Below are 21805 nucleotides of genomic sequence, written 5' to 3'. Positions count from 1 at the left end.
AGCACAACTAAAATATTGTAGGGACAGACACTATAGGGCCACACTATAAAATAAGGGTGTAAGAAAAACAAAATTCCAGCGAGAGGTTGTGTGTGTGGAGAGGGGTCAGGAGGACGGATCAGGTGGGCTATGCAGGGTGCTGCACACTGTTGGTAATGGTGAAGCTTAAGCTGGGTGGTGGGCACACAAATGTTTGGTTTTTTACCAGGCTTCATGATTCACATACGTTCTTCTGTATGATCAATTATTTCATAATAAAATTGATCAAAAAATATTTGGCTATTAAAAATGTCCCTTGATTTCAGACCACCTGCATTCTCGTAACTTGAGTAAATGACCAAGCCTGTCTCCCTTAGTTAAATAATGGCGTTAAACCCCATGCTCTCTCTGCCTCCTTTGAAGCTCCCCCTCACCTCTGGGAGGATGGCTGCTAGCATTAGCCAGCTATTAAAACGAAGGTTTAGAAACAGATTATACTCAACAGAATATGAGAGGAAAATGTATCTAGAAATTACTCATTTTCCCAAATAAAAATCTGACAGGTAATACCCTTGTTTTGCATATGTGTAGAAGAGCCTAACCCAGAGTAAACAGGCCCTGGACTAAACCTCCTAATGGAATTTTTAAAAGTCCCTCACGCAGTTTAGGGGACTGGAGCACCGACAGAAGCTCGATGAGCTCAGGTAATTATCAGTGAATTCTCCCATCCATCAGGACTCCCCTGCAGATCTGTAAAAGCACTAATGACCCGGTCCCATTGCTGACCAACCAAGTTCCATGGGCCCAAACTGTGAACTGACACCCAAGACAGCTTTGTATTCTCCTGGAGGCGAGAGAAATGAACAGCCCGAGAGAAGCTGTGCTGTGCGAGCCCATCATAGACTGAAAGCTGTGACAGGCTGTAACTGCCACCCACAAGACAAGTCAAACTTACTCTAAAGGCAAGAAACGTTAAGTGCAGCTCATCAGGCTTCCCCATAGCCCAAGCCTGAGTCAGCAAACCTTCCAGACACTGAGATTAAAATATTACGACAGACGCCTATTTCATTGTTTTCTCAGAAAGTGATGTTTTTCAACATTCACACTTTAGGTCTCGACGTGAAAAGTTAAAGGCAGCAAGACATAAAGACATTTTTTTCTTTTGTTTAGATTCCTCCTTTTCTTTCCAATCACTAAATATAAAAGTGCCCGAGGCTCAGATGGCTTCTCTGCTCTTTACACTCACTCCCTTTGAGATCTCCTCCAGGGCATGGTTTAAATGCCTTCTCCATGCTGTCAACTCCTAAATTTACATCTCCAGCCTCCCTCCAGGATTCCAGTCTCAGGTACCCAGCCTCCTTCCTGACCTCCGACCTCAATGCCAGCCGGCACACCCAGCCTCACCTCTCTAATGCTGAACTCCTGAGCTGCACTCTTCCTCCCAACCAGCCTTCTTGAATCTGTACTGATGTTTGATTGCTGAGCTATTATTGATGTATAGAAGAAACAGTAACACTTGGGTTGGTTCAGGGGAGGTTCTTTCAAACATTAACAGAAGGAACCGATTTAATGAACTAAAAAGGTGACCCCCTTAAATAAATGTTGTGAATTATGTTCATGTTTCAAGATTCCAACAAATGCTGGTGTCCCAAACTCTGGATGTTTCTCAGCCCTTAACACCTCACAGACAATCTGTCAGCAGATGTTGTCAGTTCCACCTTCAGAATGTATCCGGAACTGATCATTTCCCACCAGCACTGTTCAATGTCTAAGCCACCAAAACCTCTTGCCCATATAGCCGCAACTGCCTCCTAACCTGTTTCTTTGCTTCCACCCTCGCCTCATTACAGTTTATTTTCTACACAGCAGTTAGTGGCCTTTCTAAACACAAGTTAGACCAGACTCCTTCGGTGACTACTCACGTTACTTCTAGTAACCAAATATCCTTCCCAAAGCCTAAAAGGCCTGACAGGACATGAGGCCTCTCTCCCATCAGCATCCTCATAGCTCACTCTACTCCAGCTGTTGCCCAAACATGCCCCGCAGGGCTTTGCAAAGGCTGTGCTTCCTGCCGAGGCCCTCCCCTGCCCTTCCTCCCTCAAATATCCCCAGGGCTGACTCTCTGGCTTCCTGCAGGTGCCTGCTTAAATGTCACATGTTAGACCTTTCCAGAGCACACTATCTAAAGTAGTACGACCACTGTCCCTCTCTATAACTTACGTTTTTGTAGTATTTACCATCTGACACATTACATATGCATTGTCTTATGCATACCCCATTCATATAAACTTTTGTTCATTCCCTGAATATATGAATATTTAGAAATTATATATTACCATTGAATATATTATGAATTTATTAGAAAATATACACAAAAATAAAATCTTAAAAGGAGATTTTAAATACAATATAAAGAAATTTTAGGGCCTGGCTGGAGTGGCTCCGCGGTTGAGCGTTGACCTATGATCCAGGTGATCGCGGTTCGATTCCTGGTCAGGGCACACGCCCGGGTTGCGGGCTCCATCCCCAGTGGGGGGCCTGCAGGAGGCAGCCAATCAATGACTCTCTCATCATTGATGTTTCTATCTCTCTCTCCCTCTCCTTTCCTCTCTCTGAAATCAATAAAGACATATTAAAAAAATTATAAAACAAAGAGAAGCTTTAGTGTTTAGGGCTTTTCTTCCCTGCGTCTCGGTGGATGTCTTTCACATGCCCTGGGCTGTGCACTCCACTTGAGAGACCCTGCTCTTCAGCGCTGCAGCCTGCGCTTTCTAGCCTCATTTCTCCCCCATCTGAGATAGTCCCATTTCCTTAAAAATATTCCTGCAGTTTCCTGTGACTTGTGAAATCAACATCCTAGGGGCTTTGGACAGCATTGTGTGACATGTTAAAGGGAGTCTCATGTGTGTTGGCCTCTATACCGCCTGAAATATCAGGGGCACATGCTTTGAATTACCTCCTTTGAATGACCAGGAAGGTAAAATCTCTTACTCAGCTTTGAATGAATCAGGTTCCTCTGTGATAAGGAAATCCTTACATTGAAAATACATTTCCCCTCCTGCATTTCCTCTAAGAAATCGTTACTGTTTGTAAGAGCTGTACAAAAGAATCAGAATTTTATATGCCTTATCAAAAGACAAAATCCTTTAGTCAATACTTACTTAACAGGACAACAAATCAAAGACAGAATCTTTTAAGTCTTCTTTCCAGTATGACATTCATCAAAAAAGCTTCATTGAAATTGTGTCTAAAATACAACACTTACGTGCCCCAATGTACTTTCATGGAAGAGGTCTTCTGCATTACACCAAACCCCTGCATTTCTTCAGTGTCATCAAAGTAGGAACTTACGACTCCTAACCCTTCTGGTTCAGTAAATAAGTCAATGTGACTAACTCTGTAATCCTGAAAAACACACACACATACATACATATATAATAATAATTACACCATGTAACTCTACAGTAAGATCATTTTTTTCAAATAATTAAAATAAGCTTTAAATATACACATATTTTTCACAAAGCACCTTTCATTTTACCCCTTTCCTGTTTTCACCCATGACTTACTAATATGTGATCTTTAGGGGCAGATACATTGCTTTCGTCATTCATCTGAGTTTTACATTCAAGCAAAGATAGCCGCAAATGTTTTTAATTAGAGTTTTGGAACATATTTCTCTCATCCTCGCTGAAAAACTGCTTGGCTTTCCTTGGTGACAGGAGTTTTAGTTTCTTTGCTCTGATGTGACCACACACCCAACTCCAGAGAATCCAGTCTATAAAGTGTTGTGCCAGGAGTCTCCCTCCACTGTGCCCTACGTCCCCTGTAGTAACTCTCCTTGAGTATGACCAAACTTTTATGGTGCTGGGCTGGTCTAAGTAATGCAAAGGCACAGTTATGGTGATTTATAAATCTCTGCACTTTGATCGCTGTTCCATGCCCTGCATGTCCACAGTCCATCAAGCACTCCTCAAAAGGCCTCTCCTGGCTGAGTGACCAAGTGCAAATCAAAGCTCTATTAATATTTGATTGCTTAGCTAGGTGAACTGATGTATAGAAGAAACAGTAATACTTGGGTTATTTCAGGGGAGGCACTTTCAAATATTACCAAAAAAAACAAATTTAACAACTAAAGAAGTGACTCCCTTGAATATATGTTGTGACTTATGTTTGTGTTAAAAAAGCCAAAAACACAACCTGTAAAAATAGTAATAATAATAATTCATAATGTATCAGGAGCCATAAAAGTATTCCTACCCTTTAACATGACACCCTTCAGAAAAATTCACCCCAAGGAAATAAAGCAGAAATTTATAAATGATTACATGCATAAAAAATGTTCATGCGTTATTTAAAGTAGTAGAAAACCAGAATCAACCTTGAGTTCCACAGATAGTAGAAAGAAGAAATAAATGATGGTACATCATGTCAATGGAAACCCCAAAGGATGCAGACATGAAAAGCATTAACTTTACCAAGTCTGTTATTATCAGGCACTTTCCCTTCCCCACCTTCCTGAATGCACTTAAATCCCCACCCCACCAGATTCTGATACCTCCTCCAGTTGCAAATCAATGAGAGATGTTACCAATGGGAGTGTGATCTTCAGAAAAATGGTGCGGAAAGAGAAAAACGATTGAGAACCAAAATGTTAAGTGAAAAAAAGGAAAAGAGCATTGTGCCTATATTACAACTACAGAAAAATACAGATTAGAATATGGCCAAGATAGAGAATCCAGAAAAATTCATGATGGTGGGATTTGGATGACATTTTAAAACACTGCTGTATTACCAATATTATTTGAGCAATAAATAAAAACTGCAGGTAAATTATTCTACTAACTATGGCATTTTTATTCATTTATTTTTAATTTTATTTTTAAAAATATGTTTTTATTGATTTTAGAGAGGAAGGGAGAGGGACAGAGAGATTGAAACACCAATGAGAGAGAGGCATCAAATGACTGGTCGCCTCCCGCACACACCCCAACAGGGGCTGGGGATCAAGCCTTTGACCAGAATTGAACCTGAGACCCTTCAGTCCTCGGGCTGATGCTCTAACCACTGAGCAAAACTGGCTAGGGCTCAAAATCTATTTTTTTTAAACCCACATGAAATCTCAAACTATCAACTAAATTATTTTTGGATTATTTATTTTTCCAAAATAGAACTCCTATAGGGCACTCAAGGTAATCAAAACTCACACAGCAACCAAAAAACTAAATAAAAGAAAAATCTGTTCATTCAGAACTCATCAAAACTAGGTTATTACATAAAGTACATATGGAGAAGGGATGGGAGGGCCAGGAGTGAGAAATCAACTTTCCAAGATTTATCATGAAAAAGGTGACTAACCAATAGAACGTTTCTTTTCTAATTCATTTTTTCATCATTATTTTCACTTTATTTTATTTTATTTATTAAATTTATTGGGGTAATACTGGTTAACATCATTATACAGGTTTCAGGTGAACAGTTCTTCAATACTGTGTCGCATGTTCACTACCCCGAGTCCAGCCTCCGTCCATCGCCATTCATCTGCCCTTTACCCTCCCCCATTCTCCACCCCACCCCGCAATCAGTGTCCATGAGTTTTTTCTCTTTTTTCCTCAATCCCTCCTCCCCAACACACAGCTCCCCCCTCCCCAACAGCTGTCAGTCTACTCTCTGTGAGTCTGTCTCTATTTGGCTTGTTAGCTCATTTTGTTCATTAGATTCCACCTAAGAGTGAAATCATGTGGTACTTGTCTTTCTCTGACTGGCTTATTTCACTCAGCATAAAGTGAAATAAGCCAGTCTTTTCTAATTCACTTAAAGTAGACAAATACTTATAGAAAGTATATCCATAAACACCAATCAAATATTTTCCCCACTTATTTCATAAAATGAACTTTTCTTTCAAAGTAAGACTTATCTCTCTGGCATTCAATAAATATGTGCTGAATGGATAGATGGATTCTGGTTTTCCCATAACCTACCTGGACCACATGTCTGATTGAACCAATCACCACAGGCTTAGGAGATTCTTCTTCCTCTTTTCTTTCCAAAATATCGTCTATACCCCAGAGACCAGCGAGTTCCAATTCTCCTTCTTCTAAGGGGATGGAGTGCCCTTCAAAATTTGGCTTCTCATACAAAATCCAACTAAGAATAAAACACAGCAAAACTATTAGCCAGACCTGTTGAGTGAGGTTTAGATTACTCAAATATTCTGGCTAATAGCCACTACATATAAAATATATTATGGCCAGTTCTCTACCAATGATTGCTACTGGCCCGGCAGAGATCTCCCTCTGGATACGCTGTTGGTGAAGTTTATTAGATCCTGCTCTGAGGCTGTCTGAAGCTGGCCACTGGATGTGTTGGTTTTGGGCCTCTTGGGAGGGTCTCTGGTGCAGGCCAATGTTAGATGCTTCTGTGTGTGCCTGGCCCTCAGCAACCTGTTTGGAGCAGTCTCGATGTGGCTTCTTCTGTAAATCCTTGGTTATAAGACTCTTCTTCAGCTAGTCTTCAGTTAGTTATTCAGGATGCTTGTTCTTTAATTAAGTTGTAATTCCAGTTTGGTCCTGGGAGGAGGTAAGTGTAGCGTCCACCTACTCTGCCGCCATCCTGAAATTCCCTCTAACAATGAAAATATATTAACTCTCCCTAAAACTAAAATTTACTAAAATTTAGCCTCTGATAATTCAAGAATTACATCAGGGTCTTAGAAAAGTTTCTGCTATCAATATTAATGTTATAGAGATACTAATGTTCTATAGAATTGCCAGTTAGTGGAGATTTATAAAGAGTAATACCTCAGATAAATGGACTTTTACTGTAATGTTTTTCTCTTTATATGTGAAGAAAACACTTTTCTTAGAAGGGTTTAAACTTACATTTGAGTTATATTGATGGATATATTGCTACAAAGGACTACTTGCGTGTTAATAAAAGGCACTTTTAAAATGTCCTTTGCAACAATACCCAAACACTAAAGAAAAATTTCATGTCAATACAAGGGTTTACAGTTGTTCGTATGAAAAAATAATAAGTAATAATACAAGAATAAACCTTGTTTCACGTACTCACAACTGTAAACCTACTTTGCCTACCCCTGTATATAACAGTGCTGCTCTTAAATGCTTATGCTTTCAAGAAAAGAGAGAAGACAACAAAAATTGACAAAAAGGTCAATTTTATTAAAAAATGAAGTTGCTATACAAAAACCTTTAGTGTTATTTTCAGTCTTCAAATGTAAGAACAAAAGCTAACTGTATTTTTCTAATGAACATGTTGAATAAATAGAAAAATATACTAAAATATCTAAAACCTTACAGGAAAGATACTGCATATTTAATCAACAGAAAAGCTTACTAGTTTTATAAACCACAGATGTCTACAGCCCTATCTCTTTATATCAAACAAGTTTATAGATAGGCACCAAAGATAAGTATTCATGCCACATAAGTAATTTTTTTTAAAACTGCTTTTCTGAATTCAACTTCCTGTGTATGCTCTGAAGCAATTAAGCTGGTAAAAGAATTTTTTCACCAGTTCCTTTACTATGTTATCAAAAAGTTGGAAAATAACTTTTAACTTAGTCCTTCACTGAACTATTATTTTAAAAGTTAGCAAAATGTCTTTTCTTATGGAATTTGAAAAATTCTACCAACATAACTAGTATAATTCTTATCAACTTCATTGAAAATTCATAAACCAAATGTATATTATGGACTCCAATGTTCATTAGTCTAAACCAATGTTATATGTACATGGGGATATATGGGAAAGAAACTTACACTGCTACCCTTTTCTGATTTTTCTAGCAAAAATATGTATCATTCCTGTAATCAGAAACAGGATTAAAAACCATATTTCTTTGTTATGAATTCCTTTTAATGCTTGTTGTGACCAGTACTTTCTACCCTTTATATTGCTAAAGGCATAATTTAAAATAAGGACTGAGGACCAAAAAGGTAATTAAAAATGTAAAATGTGAACCCTGTAAGTCAGGAAGTCAAAGTGCCATTCTTACCATCCTCTAACAACTTTTACAAGTACCACAGGAGACAGGGTCCAAGAGCTGCAATCCTCATTGTCGCTGAAGACTTCAATACACTCCTCAGAGACATCTGGTTCACTATAGATCACTACCTATAAGAAAATGGGAGTGGTAGCACTTCTCACTGTACTTCATCAGGCCAAAATAAAATCTAGACTAGAAACAGAAAATAGTCTTACCTTTCCAGGTCGAGGGTTGATTTTATTTTGGACACTTCCTCTAAGCGTCTGTAATCAGATGAACAAAAACACAACAAATAATTAAATGTTGTGTAACAGTCCTCTTTTCTCCTCCCATGATCCTTTGAGTAAGACCATATTCACCTCACAATTTAGCAATTTTAAAACAAGTCTACCTTGATTGATGCCAAAGTTGTATTAAAACTCTCTTTGAGTCTATACTGTTAAGAGCTTCCCCTGCCCAAGTGAATTTGCCATTCCAATTTCTCTTCATTTAAATGCCCAGGCTATTTTCAGCAATCTAGAAAATTTAGGACTCAAGAGTCAGACCTATGTTTTACATGAATTTACAGAATAAGAATTCAGCAGATTATAATTCAAAATATCTCAGTATAATCTCAGATAAAGAGAAATTATGATGTATTAATTATTTTAGATATCTAGAATGAGTTGAATCAATTTTATGTGTTCAGTACATACCTTATCTGAATCTATAAATATTGTTTTTCCATAGTAGCATCTACCATCACATAACAACTAGTAGTCTAAATAAAAACGTGTTTATGAAGCCCTGGCCTGTGTGGCTCAGTTGGTTAGAGTGTCATCCCATATACCAAAAGGTGGTGGGTTCCATTCCCAGTCAGGGCACATATCCAGGTTGCAGGTTTGATCCCTGGCAGGGGTGTGTGCAGGAGGCAACCAATCAATGTTTCTCTCTCTCTTTCTCTCTCTCTCATCTACCTATCTATATATATCTATCTCTCCTCTCCTTTCTCTCTCTGAAATAAAACAAAACACATGTATATGGATTATTTCACAAGGAACTTTGCACATAGTATTTAATTACTCCCTTTTTGATAGATAAAATACGAAGACCAGTAAAACTAGAAATACGTAACACAATAAAAATAGTAATTATACATGTAAAAAAATTATAAAACATGGACTACTTTCAGTGCTGAGCAGGATGGCTATTCTAAGGACTACCTTTGATCTGATCACTCTTGCATCATGCCAGAGTAGAATATGCCCAAAAGACCAGAGAAAGGCCTCAGTAGAGCATTATTAGAAGTCAAAATGACATTATTTATATGTACACATTATAAGTAGATAAGCTGAAGAAAAAGCCTAAAATTTAAAACAAAATTCATGTAAGACATAGAATATAGAATAGTTATATAATCAATAAAGCCCAAAACCTAAAGAAAAACAAACAAAGGAGGTGTAAAGCACTTTGTTTCTCCTTTTTACCCCATCTGACTTGGTTTTTCAAGGGATTCCACAGGGAAACTGTATATTTTGTTGTCAGACTCACCAGAATGTTGTCAAATAAGAGAAGTGATCCAAGAATGATCAAAAAGAATAGGCTGTAATGAAGGGGAAGTGGACCAGTGGAAATGTTGTGCTTGAGAGAAATACTTAAAAATTTTATGATTTCTGAGAGCTATGGGCTGATTAAGTGTTCATATACAGTAGCAGTTCCCAAAATGTGGTCCAGGGACCCCTAGAGGGTTCCCAAGGTACTTGTGGGGAGTTCATACGATCAAAACTATTCTCATAAGAAGAGGGTATTTACCTTTTTCACTGTTTACCTCACATTATACAGTGGAATTTCCCAGAGGGTCCATGACATCATTGCCATGATGGCTAATGTCTAATGTTTTAGTTTTAATGTCTAATATAATAAATTCTGACAGGTATAACCTATGTGAACAAAAGCTCTTTGGAGTCCTCAATAATTTTTAAATATAAAAGCATCCTGATACCAAAATTTTGAAAATTTTGAAAAGAGGGATCTGAACCTATGCTGGAAACCCAACTATATTTTTTGAAAGAGCTTCCAGAACTCCATGCTAAGATAGGCTTGTAGCAAAAGCCAATAAAACAAAGTGAAACATGTCACGGTGCCTTAGACGCATAAGGAAGGGTGCAAGGTGTTTTCTGCTTGGATAAAGTGCTTTGGATGATGGTCTACAAGTGACAGACGGCCTGGTCCGCAGGACGGGCAATAGGACTATAGAGGTCACTCATGTTTCTGGGCTAGCAGAGCTGACCTCTAAACCTTATATTCTGTTTTCCTCTTTCATTGTCCTCCTTCAGCTTAAGTATCAAGCTTGGTAATAAAAAAGGCACAAATTCACATCAAAAACTGAATTAAGAAAACTATGCCAGCAGTCAGATAGAAGATGGAGAAATCATCACTGTTGCTCAAAATCATATTTTGCTGCTGTCTCTACTACATTAAAGGAAAGATCCGATGCAGACCAAAATTCTTTACTCTTCAAAGGCTTTGTAGGAAAAAAACACTTCCCCAGGTGAAAACTAATTCCGAGTAAAGAGAAAATAAGTTCTCACATGCATAGCACACACATTTATTGCTACTTATGGGAAGAAAGAGTGACCTCTCAGCACAAGGGAGGGATTAGGAATAAGGTTCCTTGGCAAGGGCTTTTCCGAACAAAGGAAGCTGCTTCACAAATCTTCAAAATCCTAACTACAGCACTGAAAATATAAATTCACAAGTGCCCTACAATACCAGTAACTTATTTCCCCTGCTAGACTCCGAATACCTTGAGAAAAAATCTTAGTACCTCTTTCTTGGACCCTAGCAGTCCTTGTACATAGGTTTCCAAAGATCAATGAATTAAAAAATGATTGTCCACAAGCCTACCCATTTCTGAAATAACAACAGGAACTGCTCATCACTCTCCCCTCTCACTTTATAAATGCCCCAAATAAATGATCAGATGTTGCTACTTACTATTGGATCTGATAATGGCATTCCAGAAAAGGGAAGGTTTGGGTCAAGCCGTCTGGATTTGAAAAGGCCCATGAAGTCTGTGTCACTGTTCCCATAGTTCAGCAAGTTCGGTTTAAGCACACCATCAACGTGATTAGCCTTTTCCACATCATCACTGTTCTTCAGTTTTGAAAATTCAGAAAATTTAATGTCTGGCAAGTGTAGGTTGTTTTGTGAATCCAGATCTTTTTTGGTTTCCTCCTTTTGCAGGTATTTTTCCATGTAGCTTGGACTTTTCAAGCCTGAATGAGATGTACTTGACGAGTCAAAATTGAAGACCTTTAAGTTGTTGGGCGGAAGGCTCGGCTGTTCTTTATCTGACGTGCAGGGTGGGGCACCCTCAGCCGCGGGCTGTGACGCAGAGGACCGAGAAAGAGAAGTGTTCTGAGAAGAGCTGAAAGTTGTGGTCATAGCATTGACTGACGTTACAGAGGGAGAAAAGATTTTGTCTTGTGGTAAAGAGGATAACATGCTTGAGAAAAGTGCACTTCTTTCTAGCCTAGATCTCTTCACTCCACCATTTGTGACATCCCTGCTCTCTTTGTCATTCATTTCTGAAGTCGCCAGAGGTTCATCTTTCCCGTTGGTGTGAGCGTGCAAGGACTTGAAGAGGATGCTCTGTTCGGTGGACATTCGTTTGGACCTCGGCGTGGATTTTGCATCTACATTCTGCATCAGCTGTAGAGCTGGTGACATTTCGGGCTGGCTTCCCTTTTTCTTCCCCAGACCAATGGTAAACACGTTGGGATCAAATACCTTTTCTAAATTGTCCTCATGAATAGGAGGCATGGCAAAGTGAGGGGCAGGGGAGTTTGGCACCCTGGCCTTCTTTTTCTTCTGAGGCACACAAACTGTGCTGTCCATCTTTTTGATAATTTCTGTGAATTTCTCCATATCAGAAGAAGTATCAAGTACGCTATCACTGCTACCAGCAGAAACGTTCAAAAGGCTGGCAGGGCTGTCCTGGCCATTCGTGACATCTTGATCTGGCCTTTGAGGAGTTTCTAAATGATTTTCACCACCTGGGGAGTGAGTGGGGCTGGATTCAACCATCGGGGGTGTCCTATTGCCCAGACTCTGAGCCTGGATAGGCAGAGTTTTCTCTGATTCCAGCGGCATGACTTGTGGGCCAGATTTTGCTACCTGTTCCTCTTTGCAATGAATGTGTTTGGGTGATGGGCTCTTATTGCCCTGTACTTCCTCTTCCTGGGGAGCACAGCTTGCAACGGAAACCACTTCAAGTTCATTATTGTGACAACTTGGCAACTGCACTTCTCTAACTTCAGAGCTATCCGAGATGATCTGGCAGCTTACGTCCTGGGTGCTCTCCAAGGGAAGGACGAAGGACCTGACCTGGACAAGGACCTTGGACGGACTCGCAGTTCCCACAACTTCTGGGCTGTGCTCTGTGGTCAAAAGAGGGCTTGTTTCTCCTCCCCCCCCAAGTTCGGAGGAGGGCATTTTCTCATTATCCAGATGAGACGCAGGCAAACGACATCCACTGTGGTTTTCTGATACTCTTAGGTCAGTGCCTGGAAAACTGCTTATGGGAGCATCAGCACATGCATCTTTGGGCATATCCACAGGAACTGCTGCAGGCAGAGAATGAGGCCCATTCGATGACTCAGCAGGGGCCTGTGAGTCAGAAAATTTATCCTGTGGCTTTGGTGTGGCTGTTGGTGAGTCTCTGGTATCAAGAATGGCAGGAACGTCTTGTGCTGTTTCAGTCACATTTTCAAGTATAAGTCTTTTGCTGTCAGCAGCCTTTGAGTCGTCCTGTCCTAAGAGTTTGTGGTCCTTGACAGGAATCAGAGCAGTGGCCAGTGGTACAGAAGGGCAGTCAGCATCTACTTGAACATCTGCCTGATCACCCTGTTTAAGCTGCGAACCAAGAGCTTGGTCCTCGGTAGGCTCGCCTTCCCTTCCTCTTACACTGGGACTTCCACTCACTGGGAGAATCTCCTCTTCACAGAGAGTAACTTTGGTTTCTGCAGAGCTTTCCTTCACCAGAACACCATTCTGGTGACTATTTGGCATTATTTTCTTCTCAGGTTGCTCCATTTCCTTGGGTTTTTTGGCTAAATTCAGCTTTGCCCTCCCGACAAATGTTTTATTAGAGGCAAGGGTGTTCCTTGTGCCTCGAATGTCAGTGTGTTTTGGGTTGCTGTTTGCCCGTTTGTTTTCAAATAAGGAGATTTTGGTGGCAGTGTTTCCTTTATGAACTGGCTGGCTAAATGGATTATGCTCATTTCCCAAGCTGTCAAGATTCTTAGGAGTTTTAAGATTTAGTTCCACATTTTTGGGCTTGGCAGGGCTGCAAGAAAAAAGCAATATAATAAAGTTACTGACCTGGTTTTAAAAAAGTGAACATACCAATTTATTAGAAAACTGTAAAAGCCAATGTCTTTCTGGTATGTAACTTTTTAAAGAAATGAAACTATTTTTAAACAATCTTAAATACACTATCAGTTATTTTTAATCAATGCTTTGCTTCTGTGTGAGGGATGAGAAAATTACATAACTAAGAAAGTCTAGAGGTGGGAGGTTAACAAGTTTATCAAGTACCTAGGATGTACGCACAGTGCTTGGCACTAGAGTTATGACGTCTTAGGGCCTGAAGCACATTAGAACAAATATAAATATTTAATACACTCCCATATTTTAAATACATAAATGATTTCTCTACACGTCAACTGTGTAATTTTTATTTTATCATATTTTTAAAATTATGTCAGAAAGCCAGGTTATAAAAAATATTTACCTATTTTCTACCTCTTTGAATATTTTATTCCCTTCATCCTTCCCCCATAAAATTTTACTCTGATTAAATAAGTAGGCTCACTACAGAAAATTTGGAAAATATAAACATGAAAAATCACTCATTATCTTACCACTCAAATATATTATCTCAGTTAACATTTTAGCGTATGTCTAGCATTTTTATATGCAGTTAAATGTTTTAATAGAATTAAGATTATTCTGTTCATAGAGTTTGGTATCTTGCTTTTAAAAATAAGATTACTTAACTTTATAGTTAACATTTTTAACATGTTTCAAGTTACCAAAAATTTTGTTTGAAAAGTTTTCTTAATGTCTGCAAAAAAGCCATCACATGGATGTACCATAATTTACTTATCAATTACTCAGTTGTTAGTTTTGTCACCATTTCTTTGGCAAAGTGAGTCTCCCCTCTTGCCTTCGTCTCTTGGGTATAATTATCCCCTAATGGAAACCATAAGTCTTTGATGTACACACTTTTTTCTTTCTGAGAAACAAAACATTCTCTGTTTGACATTAGCTGGCTCTGGTCCTGGCTCTTATACTAATTATCTGTGTGAACTTGGTCAAGTTACTTTAACTCTCTGAACTCTAAACAAAAAAAACCCTAGTTTAGAACAGAGTTGGTTCCCCCTTCTCACCCCCCAACTTATGGTTGAAATAATCCTTCAAGGAGTTCTCTTCAAGGGCTATAGTTGGGGACAGTAGAGACTGAGGGATGGGGCTGTTGGCCAGCCACCCTCCTTCCTTTCAATTAGAATCACTCCTACTTATCTGCTTTAGATATCATTTTTATATAAGCTTTCCTAGAAGAATGGACTCCAAAGCTAAAAACCAAACAAAATAAAAAATGTCTAAACCATTGGTCTAGTGGTTTATAAAATGGAAGAGATAATATCCACCAACATTTCACTGATTGCCAAGCACTGGAGAAACACTCTATGGCTTGCCTAATGTACAATGTTATCCATTTTCTTTTAAGATGAGGAAGCTGAAGCTTAGAGAAGGTAAGTAATTTGCCTGAGGTCACACAGCTATTAAGTGGCAGGGTCAAAATTTGAAGCCAGTTGTTCTGGTTTCAGATGCCACGTTCTCCACCACTCTACTGTTCTGCTTCCCCAGAAAGGTTGGACAAGACTCGCCTCAAAGACCTCCTCTGAAGGAGTCAATGATTTATCATATCTATAAGATAAAGTAATCATACTTGATGAGGCCGCCACCATAGTTATAGCATAGTGCGAAGCTAGGAAAATTCTAGGACAAGCAGAATAGGGAAACTAAGACAGACAGTTCAACAGCAGTTTGCAGCCACCGGTAAATCCTATCTTTCCTAAACCAAGGACACTTAAGAGTGAATAGTTTGCACTTTTCCTCCACAACCGGAGGGAAAATAGCTCAAATCACCCTACTCAGGGAGACAGGTAACAGAAATACAATTAAGTGCCATTTGTCAACCATACCCAAGGACAGACAAATTAAGAGTATAAATCTCATTTTGGTACATCAGCATAAAGCTGATGAATATTCTACTGATCAGCCCCTAAGATCTCCCCTAAATGTCCAGCCTTTAAAACCCCTAAAAATGAAGGTCCCAGCAAACTCTTCCTCCAGGGAGCTTGCCTGTACCACTCCCTTCCCCCACTCCTTCCCTGACAGGCACGTAGTATCCCCTAATCTTTACAGGACCCCATGAGACTTGCAACCAGGGGAGCAATGGGCAGCAACAGCTTGTCCTGCGCTTATCCCCTGAACCTGTCTCCAAGGCTCCCTTCTCTCTGACTTCCCAGTGAGCCAAAGCAGCCCAGCCTAGACTCTCCTGTTGCTTCCTCTATGCCCTTCCTTGTTTCACTGTCCTAAGTATATTTTTGCTGTGGTCAATAAATTATTGCTTGCTTTTCTACACTTTGCCTCTTGATTGAAATCTTTCCTTCAAGAAGACAGCAACCGAGGTCTCATTATCTCACTGGTAACACAATAAGAACACAAAGTGGAGAAGCAATGAAATCTCACGCTGCCTCCCGCATGGACTCACTGTCCATCAAGAACGTTGGGCCTTTTGGGGGAATGGACAATATGATTTTGGGTGAGACACCTTAGCCTTCTGGATAAAATGAGAAGACTTGAGAAATCCTTCCCAAATGCAGCATTAAGAATTTAGATTTTCATTTTAAAATTTGATTTAAATACTAAATTGGACATATTCTCCTTAATTTCTCCCAGACACTGCTTTCTACAAAATCTCCAGTAGATCTTGAGGCTCCCACACTTTGGGCCCAAATCAAAAGCAAATTAACTTATCAGCACTTCCTTAAAGATAAAATTCTAAATGAAGTGAGATGATTAAAAATAGAAAGCTTACAAATGCTACCAGTGAATGAGGGATGTTCACATACCAGGGAATATACATTTTAAAAATTCTCACTAATCACCTCTAAGAACAGTCAAACATCAAAGTGTATCTTATGATGTAAATGGAAAACACTACAGGTTAGCCCACAAGCTACCTTAAGGACAAGAAACAGATCTGCACATTAAAAGATTTACACCAAGATCAAAATACATTTTACAACCAAACTTTCTGTGCTATTAACTTCTGCTACCAAGAGTCACTACAATTAACCTAGCTCAAAGTGATTAAAAGACTCCTATAATTCATGTCGCAATGCCTTCATTACAATGTGAGAGGAGAAAATAATGGAGCCTAAAAAGCTATGGCTATAATATGAGAGGAAAATTCTCCATATTTCAAATATGCCATTTTTAAGAATCTCAAAATTCAATACTTGGTAGAGAACCAAAGACAATTTTTCTCGCAGCTTCAAGAAACACGCTGCTTCATCGTCATTATTTTTGAGGGAATATAGTTTTAACTTTAAAACTTCAGATTCAAATTGCTTTTAAAAAAAAATAATGAGTTAACATCTTTTCTTGAAAGGCAATCAGGGGAAAATTAAAGGGTTTGAAAAACCCCATCAGTCAGTCAAACAGAAAAGAACTAGATAGAATTATTAATTTTCCATTTCAATAGTTTGCCAATTCACCAAGTGGGAGGCCCTGCGGAAAACAAAATTAAATAAACAGTGTCTGGCAAAGGAAAAATTTTAGGTAGAAAGAAATTAGTACTGAGAAGAAGACACCTGGTTTAGTTCTATTCCAGACAACAGCACATAAAGAGTTTCATTGTAAGATCCGCTTCCCTGGGTTTGTTTACCCTGCTCCTAGCAGTGTAACGTTTCTGGTCCTCCCACTGGTGTATTCCTATTGGCAGGTAGGGGGAAGCTGAAGAGTCCTAACCAGGGATACAGCAACTTTTCTCTGAGGTTCACACTGGGAGGTCTGAATGTTGGCGCACTGGCCCTCTACAAATAATGGGCATCATTCACTTAGGTTATTTCTCCAGTGCTGCCATCACAGAATAAATAGCTGACTATATCAAAGGTCTCCAGGTCAGAAGCCAGTGAGGTAGCTCAAGTTATTCATTAAGCAGACTTCCCTCTCAAGTGTCTACCAGACAGATCTCCTACGCTAAAGCTTACATATCCAAGAAGTCAAATAGTCAGAATGGACCAGTTAGCTTAAGAGTGACAATGTTGTGAAAACACCAGCTCTTTTCATACACGTGTGAATGCAGGAAAAACGTAAGCAGTTTTGATACTCATTTTTCACATGTGCTGACTGGGAGATAGAGGAGTGAGAGTGTGAGAAGGGGGGGTGGGATCTTAAGAGTTTTCTAGTACCCTCTCCATCCAGTGGTCCCACACCACTCGCATGATCATCAATGCACAAATCCTCCAAAAAATCCAGTGATTTTCTCCTTCCTTTTGCACATCCCCAACCTTTACAGGTGGTAACATCCACGGGCAGTTTAATCAGACATCACTTCATATTGTTATCTGACTTGTCGGCATCTTGTGCTCCAGACTGGGCCACAAACTTTTCAAGGGCAAAATACTGAATCATAGTTGTGGCTTTTTCCCCCCATGGTTCATAGCACAGTACTACGCACAGATGGGACTCAATAAACATGAAAAATCAATCAACTTAACAGTGATTGGTCAGTCTGCTGCTGAGCCTGCTTCTTTTAACATGTCTTTTCATTTAGCAAACAGTCTCCCAGTCAGAACACTGACCTTCCTTCACTTCAGTAACTGAAAACTACTTTTCAACTTGAAGGCAAAAACATCACCAACCTCCCTAACATTATAAAGGGGAAGATGCAACCAAGACACTTGTGTGAAGAGTTTGGAGTTTGTTTTTTCAGGCTTAGGCAAAGAATGCACTAAGCTCCATAAAAAGTTCCATGAATAGTCTTAAACTCACACATGTCAAAGCTGCTGGGACATGCTGAACATATTAGTCTTTGCTCCATGTTTTCAAATTCACTGCATATGCGTTTTAAGCGAGCTCTATCCAAGAATGCCAGGGTACATTGTGAATAAAGGACAGAATCAGCTTATGTCAAGCCCTACAGTTTTCTCTCTATCCCTTAGGTAAACACTGAGCCTCGAGAGATGTATCATTTTTACATTCATTAAATTAAATCTTGTATTAAACCTGGAATTAACAACTGATGATGCTCCTCTAAGCTTCTCTTCTTAAACCTTAACTATGTTAACTAGCTCTTGCCTTGTCTTCATTTCAACCAAGGAGAGAAAATTCAGTGCTCAGATAGTTTTCACAAATACAAAGACCCTGAGCCTCTCCGCTGGGCCGCCCCGCACGTGCCCCTCCGCCCGGCCCAATTCCGTTGTCACTTACAGGGTCACTTTAGTGGTCACCGTCGACCTGCCGGCACCGAAGTGGTTCCTGGGCCTCAAGCCGTCCGCGTCGGGGCCTCCAGCAGATCTGCCCGGCTCCTTGCTCCGCTCTCCGCGGCCGTCCCAGTGCGGGGGGAGCGGCCCCCTCTTGTGCTCGGGCTTGATCTCCGGCAGCAGCGAGCTGCTCTTGACCGTGAGCTCGCGGGGGACGGCTCGGGGCGCCTCCTCCGCACTGTCCGCCGCCGCAGCCTTGGAGTCGGGCGCGGCGCCCCGCTTGGGCGGGGACTCCTTGGCGGGCGCCCGCGGGCTGCCGGCGGGCGGGCTGGGCACGGCTTCGGGAACGCGGATCTTCCCCCTCTTTTTGGTGGGGGACGCGGCGGGCGGGGGCTGTTTGCCGCGCTCCGACTCCCCGCGGGGCTGCCCCTTGCAGCCGGGGCTGGACTTGGACTCCGCGCTCGCAGCCGAGGCGACGCCCCCGTCCGGGGCGGCCCGCGCAGATTTCACTTTCTTTTCCGCGGAGACGGTCCCGGTGGCGGCGTCTGGCGCCACCTCGTAGTCGAACACCGCGTCGTCCCTCGCCGCGCCGTCGGGCAGCGCCGCGTCCGGCCCGGGGGAGTCCGTGGACTTCTGCGACCGCCGCCGCCGCCCGGGCCTGCGGCCACCCGCCCTCCTGTCCATGTCGTCCTGGTCGTCGTAATCTTCTGCCCCGGGAGAAACGACGGCCGGCTCGTCCCCCTGCGCGTCCTCGGTCTTGCTCAAGTAGATGTCCAGAGTTAACACTTTGGCGGGATGGGCGCGCTCTCCCTGCCGGCTCCCTCGTCCTCCCGGCGCGGCGCGGCCGTTCACCTGTGCGGAGCCCGCGCGGTTCTCTGCGCCCTCGGCGAGCGGGTCCCCTGGCGGAGCCGACGCGTCCTCCGGGGGCGCGCCTTGGGGCTCCTCAGAGCCTTCAGCACCCGCGCGGGACACTCCGTCAGCGGCCTCGCCTAGCCCCCCCGCGGGCCGCTCCCGGGTGGGCGAGCCTGGCGCACCCCCTGCACGCTGGGCTGTCTCCGGGTCCCAAGCAGCGCCGGGCGAAGCGTCCTCCCGCGGACTGCGGGCCGGCGTCCCTGCGCCCTCCCGCCTCGGGGAATTCTCCAGGGAGGAATGCAGCTGCTTGGCAGCGGTCGTGGCATCTGGGGAGGGCTCTCCCTCTGCGTCCAGAGGCTCTAATTGGCGTGAATCACCTGCATGGCACGGTTGCCCGGCCGCCGCTGCGCGGCTGCTGGCGGGGGCTGCTTGGCAGACGGCCTGCGAGCGCTCGCCCTCGGGCGCCCCGGGCTCCTCCCGCGCCAAGCCCTCCTCGCACCCGTCGGTTCGCCCCGGGAGGGGGCCCTGAGGCTCCCCGCGACCCCCCTCCCTGTCGGGGAGCTGGGAGGAGGTCGCGTCTCGGGGAGAGGCGGGTTTGGCACTGGAGCCGCTGGGGCCCTCGGTCCCGTTCCTCGCGTTCCTCTTCCTTCCCGCCGTGAACAGGTGGCCGAGTTTCCCCAAAACCGGCTTCCTTTTGTTCTCTTCGGGTGGCTGGGCTCTGGACTGAGAAAGAAAACAGAATGGGGGAGAGAAAACGTGAAAACCCGTGGGGTGTTGTTTTGTGTGTGTTTTTTTCCTTTTGAGTAGTAAGGACATTGTGGAATTAGAAGCCAAAAGGATAATAGACCAGACTTTCTCACTGAAAATGAGATGAGTTTTGGTTACATTCATCCCAACAAAAACTCTGATTTTGCTTTTTAATTTTTTTTCTTAAACGCCCTCTATGTTTGGTGCGACTTACAGTAACGTGTACTCTATTCTTGTGTTTCAAAGGAAAATTTGGAAGGTCCAAATAAGCACATGCACAAAACAGAACATTCCCAGGTCTCTCTAGCTTTGGCTTTTTACCTCCTTCCCCCAGTAAAGACGCGAGTTCAGAACAGCCGTGCCTGACAGCAATAAGCACAAAAAGGCATCTTAAGGCAGATTTTTTCCCCCTGAATCACCGCTCTTTCGCTCTTTTTTTAGGAGGTGAGGAAGGCGAGGGAAAACAGTAAGGCTGTCCTCTCCTTTAGAACAGTAAGCAGCCGCCTGGGTGCGACATCCTTCCAAAGAAACAAGAAAACGGGGAGCCGGGCGCCTGAGCCCGCGCTCGGCCAGAGCCGCAGTCGAGGCGGCGGGGCCTGCGCTCCTCCAGGGGGCGGAGCGCGCGGGCGTTCAAGCGCCCACTGACCCCTGCCCACCGAGCGACGACTTCGGCGTTCGCCCGAGAGGTTTTCCCCGCGGGAAGTGCCCAGGAGTGTCAATAAGGAGAGTACGCGGGGAAGGAGGGCGACCGCGTGCGCGTCGCCTCCGCTCGGGCCGGGACGCGCGCGTGGAGCCGGCGCGCGGGGCTCTGCCTGCGCTGACCTCGGCCCGGGGCCAGGCCCTCACCACCCCCCGCTGGGCGCCGGGCGCGCACCGGCGAGAGCCCCAGAACCAGCCCCACCCGTGGGAGGGGGCCCCGCGCCGCCAGCGACGATCCGCACCGACCCGGGAAAGAGGAAAAACCTGCTCCTCGTGGACGCCTAGAGCAAAAACGGTCAGCGCCCGGGCGGGCGCCCGAAGCCAAGAAGGCGCTCCGACCAGAGCTAGAAAAGCGAGCCAACCACTGCGCCCGCGGCGAGCCCGGGATGGCCCCGCGCAGGGAAGGGACAGGCGAGGGGCCTGGGGCTGGCGGGGAGAGGGGGGACACTGGGAGCAAGAACGACTAGCCGGCGCTGGGTGTTCCCGGTGACGACCCCACTGAAGCCGAGAACACATGTGTGGCTCCAAGAACTTACTAAGGACCTTTCCACTTCAAACCCAGGAGCCACCTTGAGCCCCGCCTCTCATGGAAGGTGAACATTCTAGGCAGTTTTTACCACACTGACAGCTGACAGGAGGGTTCCTGAGTCTCTCTTTAAAGCAGCTCCTTTTCATTTGAGTTATATGCAGCCAGGGGACTTTGGAGATGGTGGGAAATAAGAGAGGCTGTAAGATAAAGCATGGAATTAACGGAGTCAACAAGCGTTCATGGAGATGGCCCTGGCGCTGCAACGCCAGGAAATTCTGCCACAGCCTGTGAGCTGCTGTTAACCCACAGTAGAAATCAAATGAAGAAAACGAAGCTTGCACGAGGAAGAGACTTTAAGTGTGTGGTGTTGGGGGCGGGGGGGGGCAATAAAGTAAGGTTTCAAATCCAAGGCCTCCGCTTCCAACCCTGCTCCTGCCACTCCAC

General features: G+C 43.3%; 1 protein-coding gene across 1 annotated transcript in view; it reads right to left on the bottom strand.

Moving 5' to 3' along the window:
• The window catches only part of CRYBG1 (crystallin beta-gamma domain containing 1), a 156658-nt gene that overhangs the window by 26508 nt on the left and 108345 nt on the right, over positions 1-21805 (bottom strand). Inside the window, exons 3-8 of the mRNA XM_081141220.1 lie at positions 18542-20109; positions 10967-13319; positions 8206-8253; positions 8000-8118; positions 5961-6126; positions 3245-3384 (exon numbers count right to left, since the gene is read on the bottom strand). Coding sequence (XP_080997346.1) covers positions 3245-3384; positions 5961-6126; positions 8000-8118; positions 8206-8253; positions 10967-13319; positions 18542-20109 — 4394 coding nt within the window. The remainder of the gene's footprint in view (positions 1-3244; positions 3385-5960; positions 6127-7999; positions 8119-8205; positions 8254-10966; positions 13320-18541; positions 20110-21805) is intronic.

Source organism: Miniopterus schreibersii (assembly GCF_964146895.1).
Source record: "Miniopterus schreibersii genome assembly, chromosome: 6".
In the NCBI taxonomy this organism is placed as follows: domain Eukaryota; kingdom Metazoa; phylum Chordata; class Mammalia; order Chiroptera; family Miniopteridae; genus Miniopterus; species Miniopterus schreibersii.
This window is presented reverse-complemented; position numbering and strand designations above follow the sequence as displayed.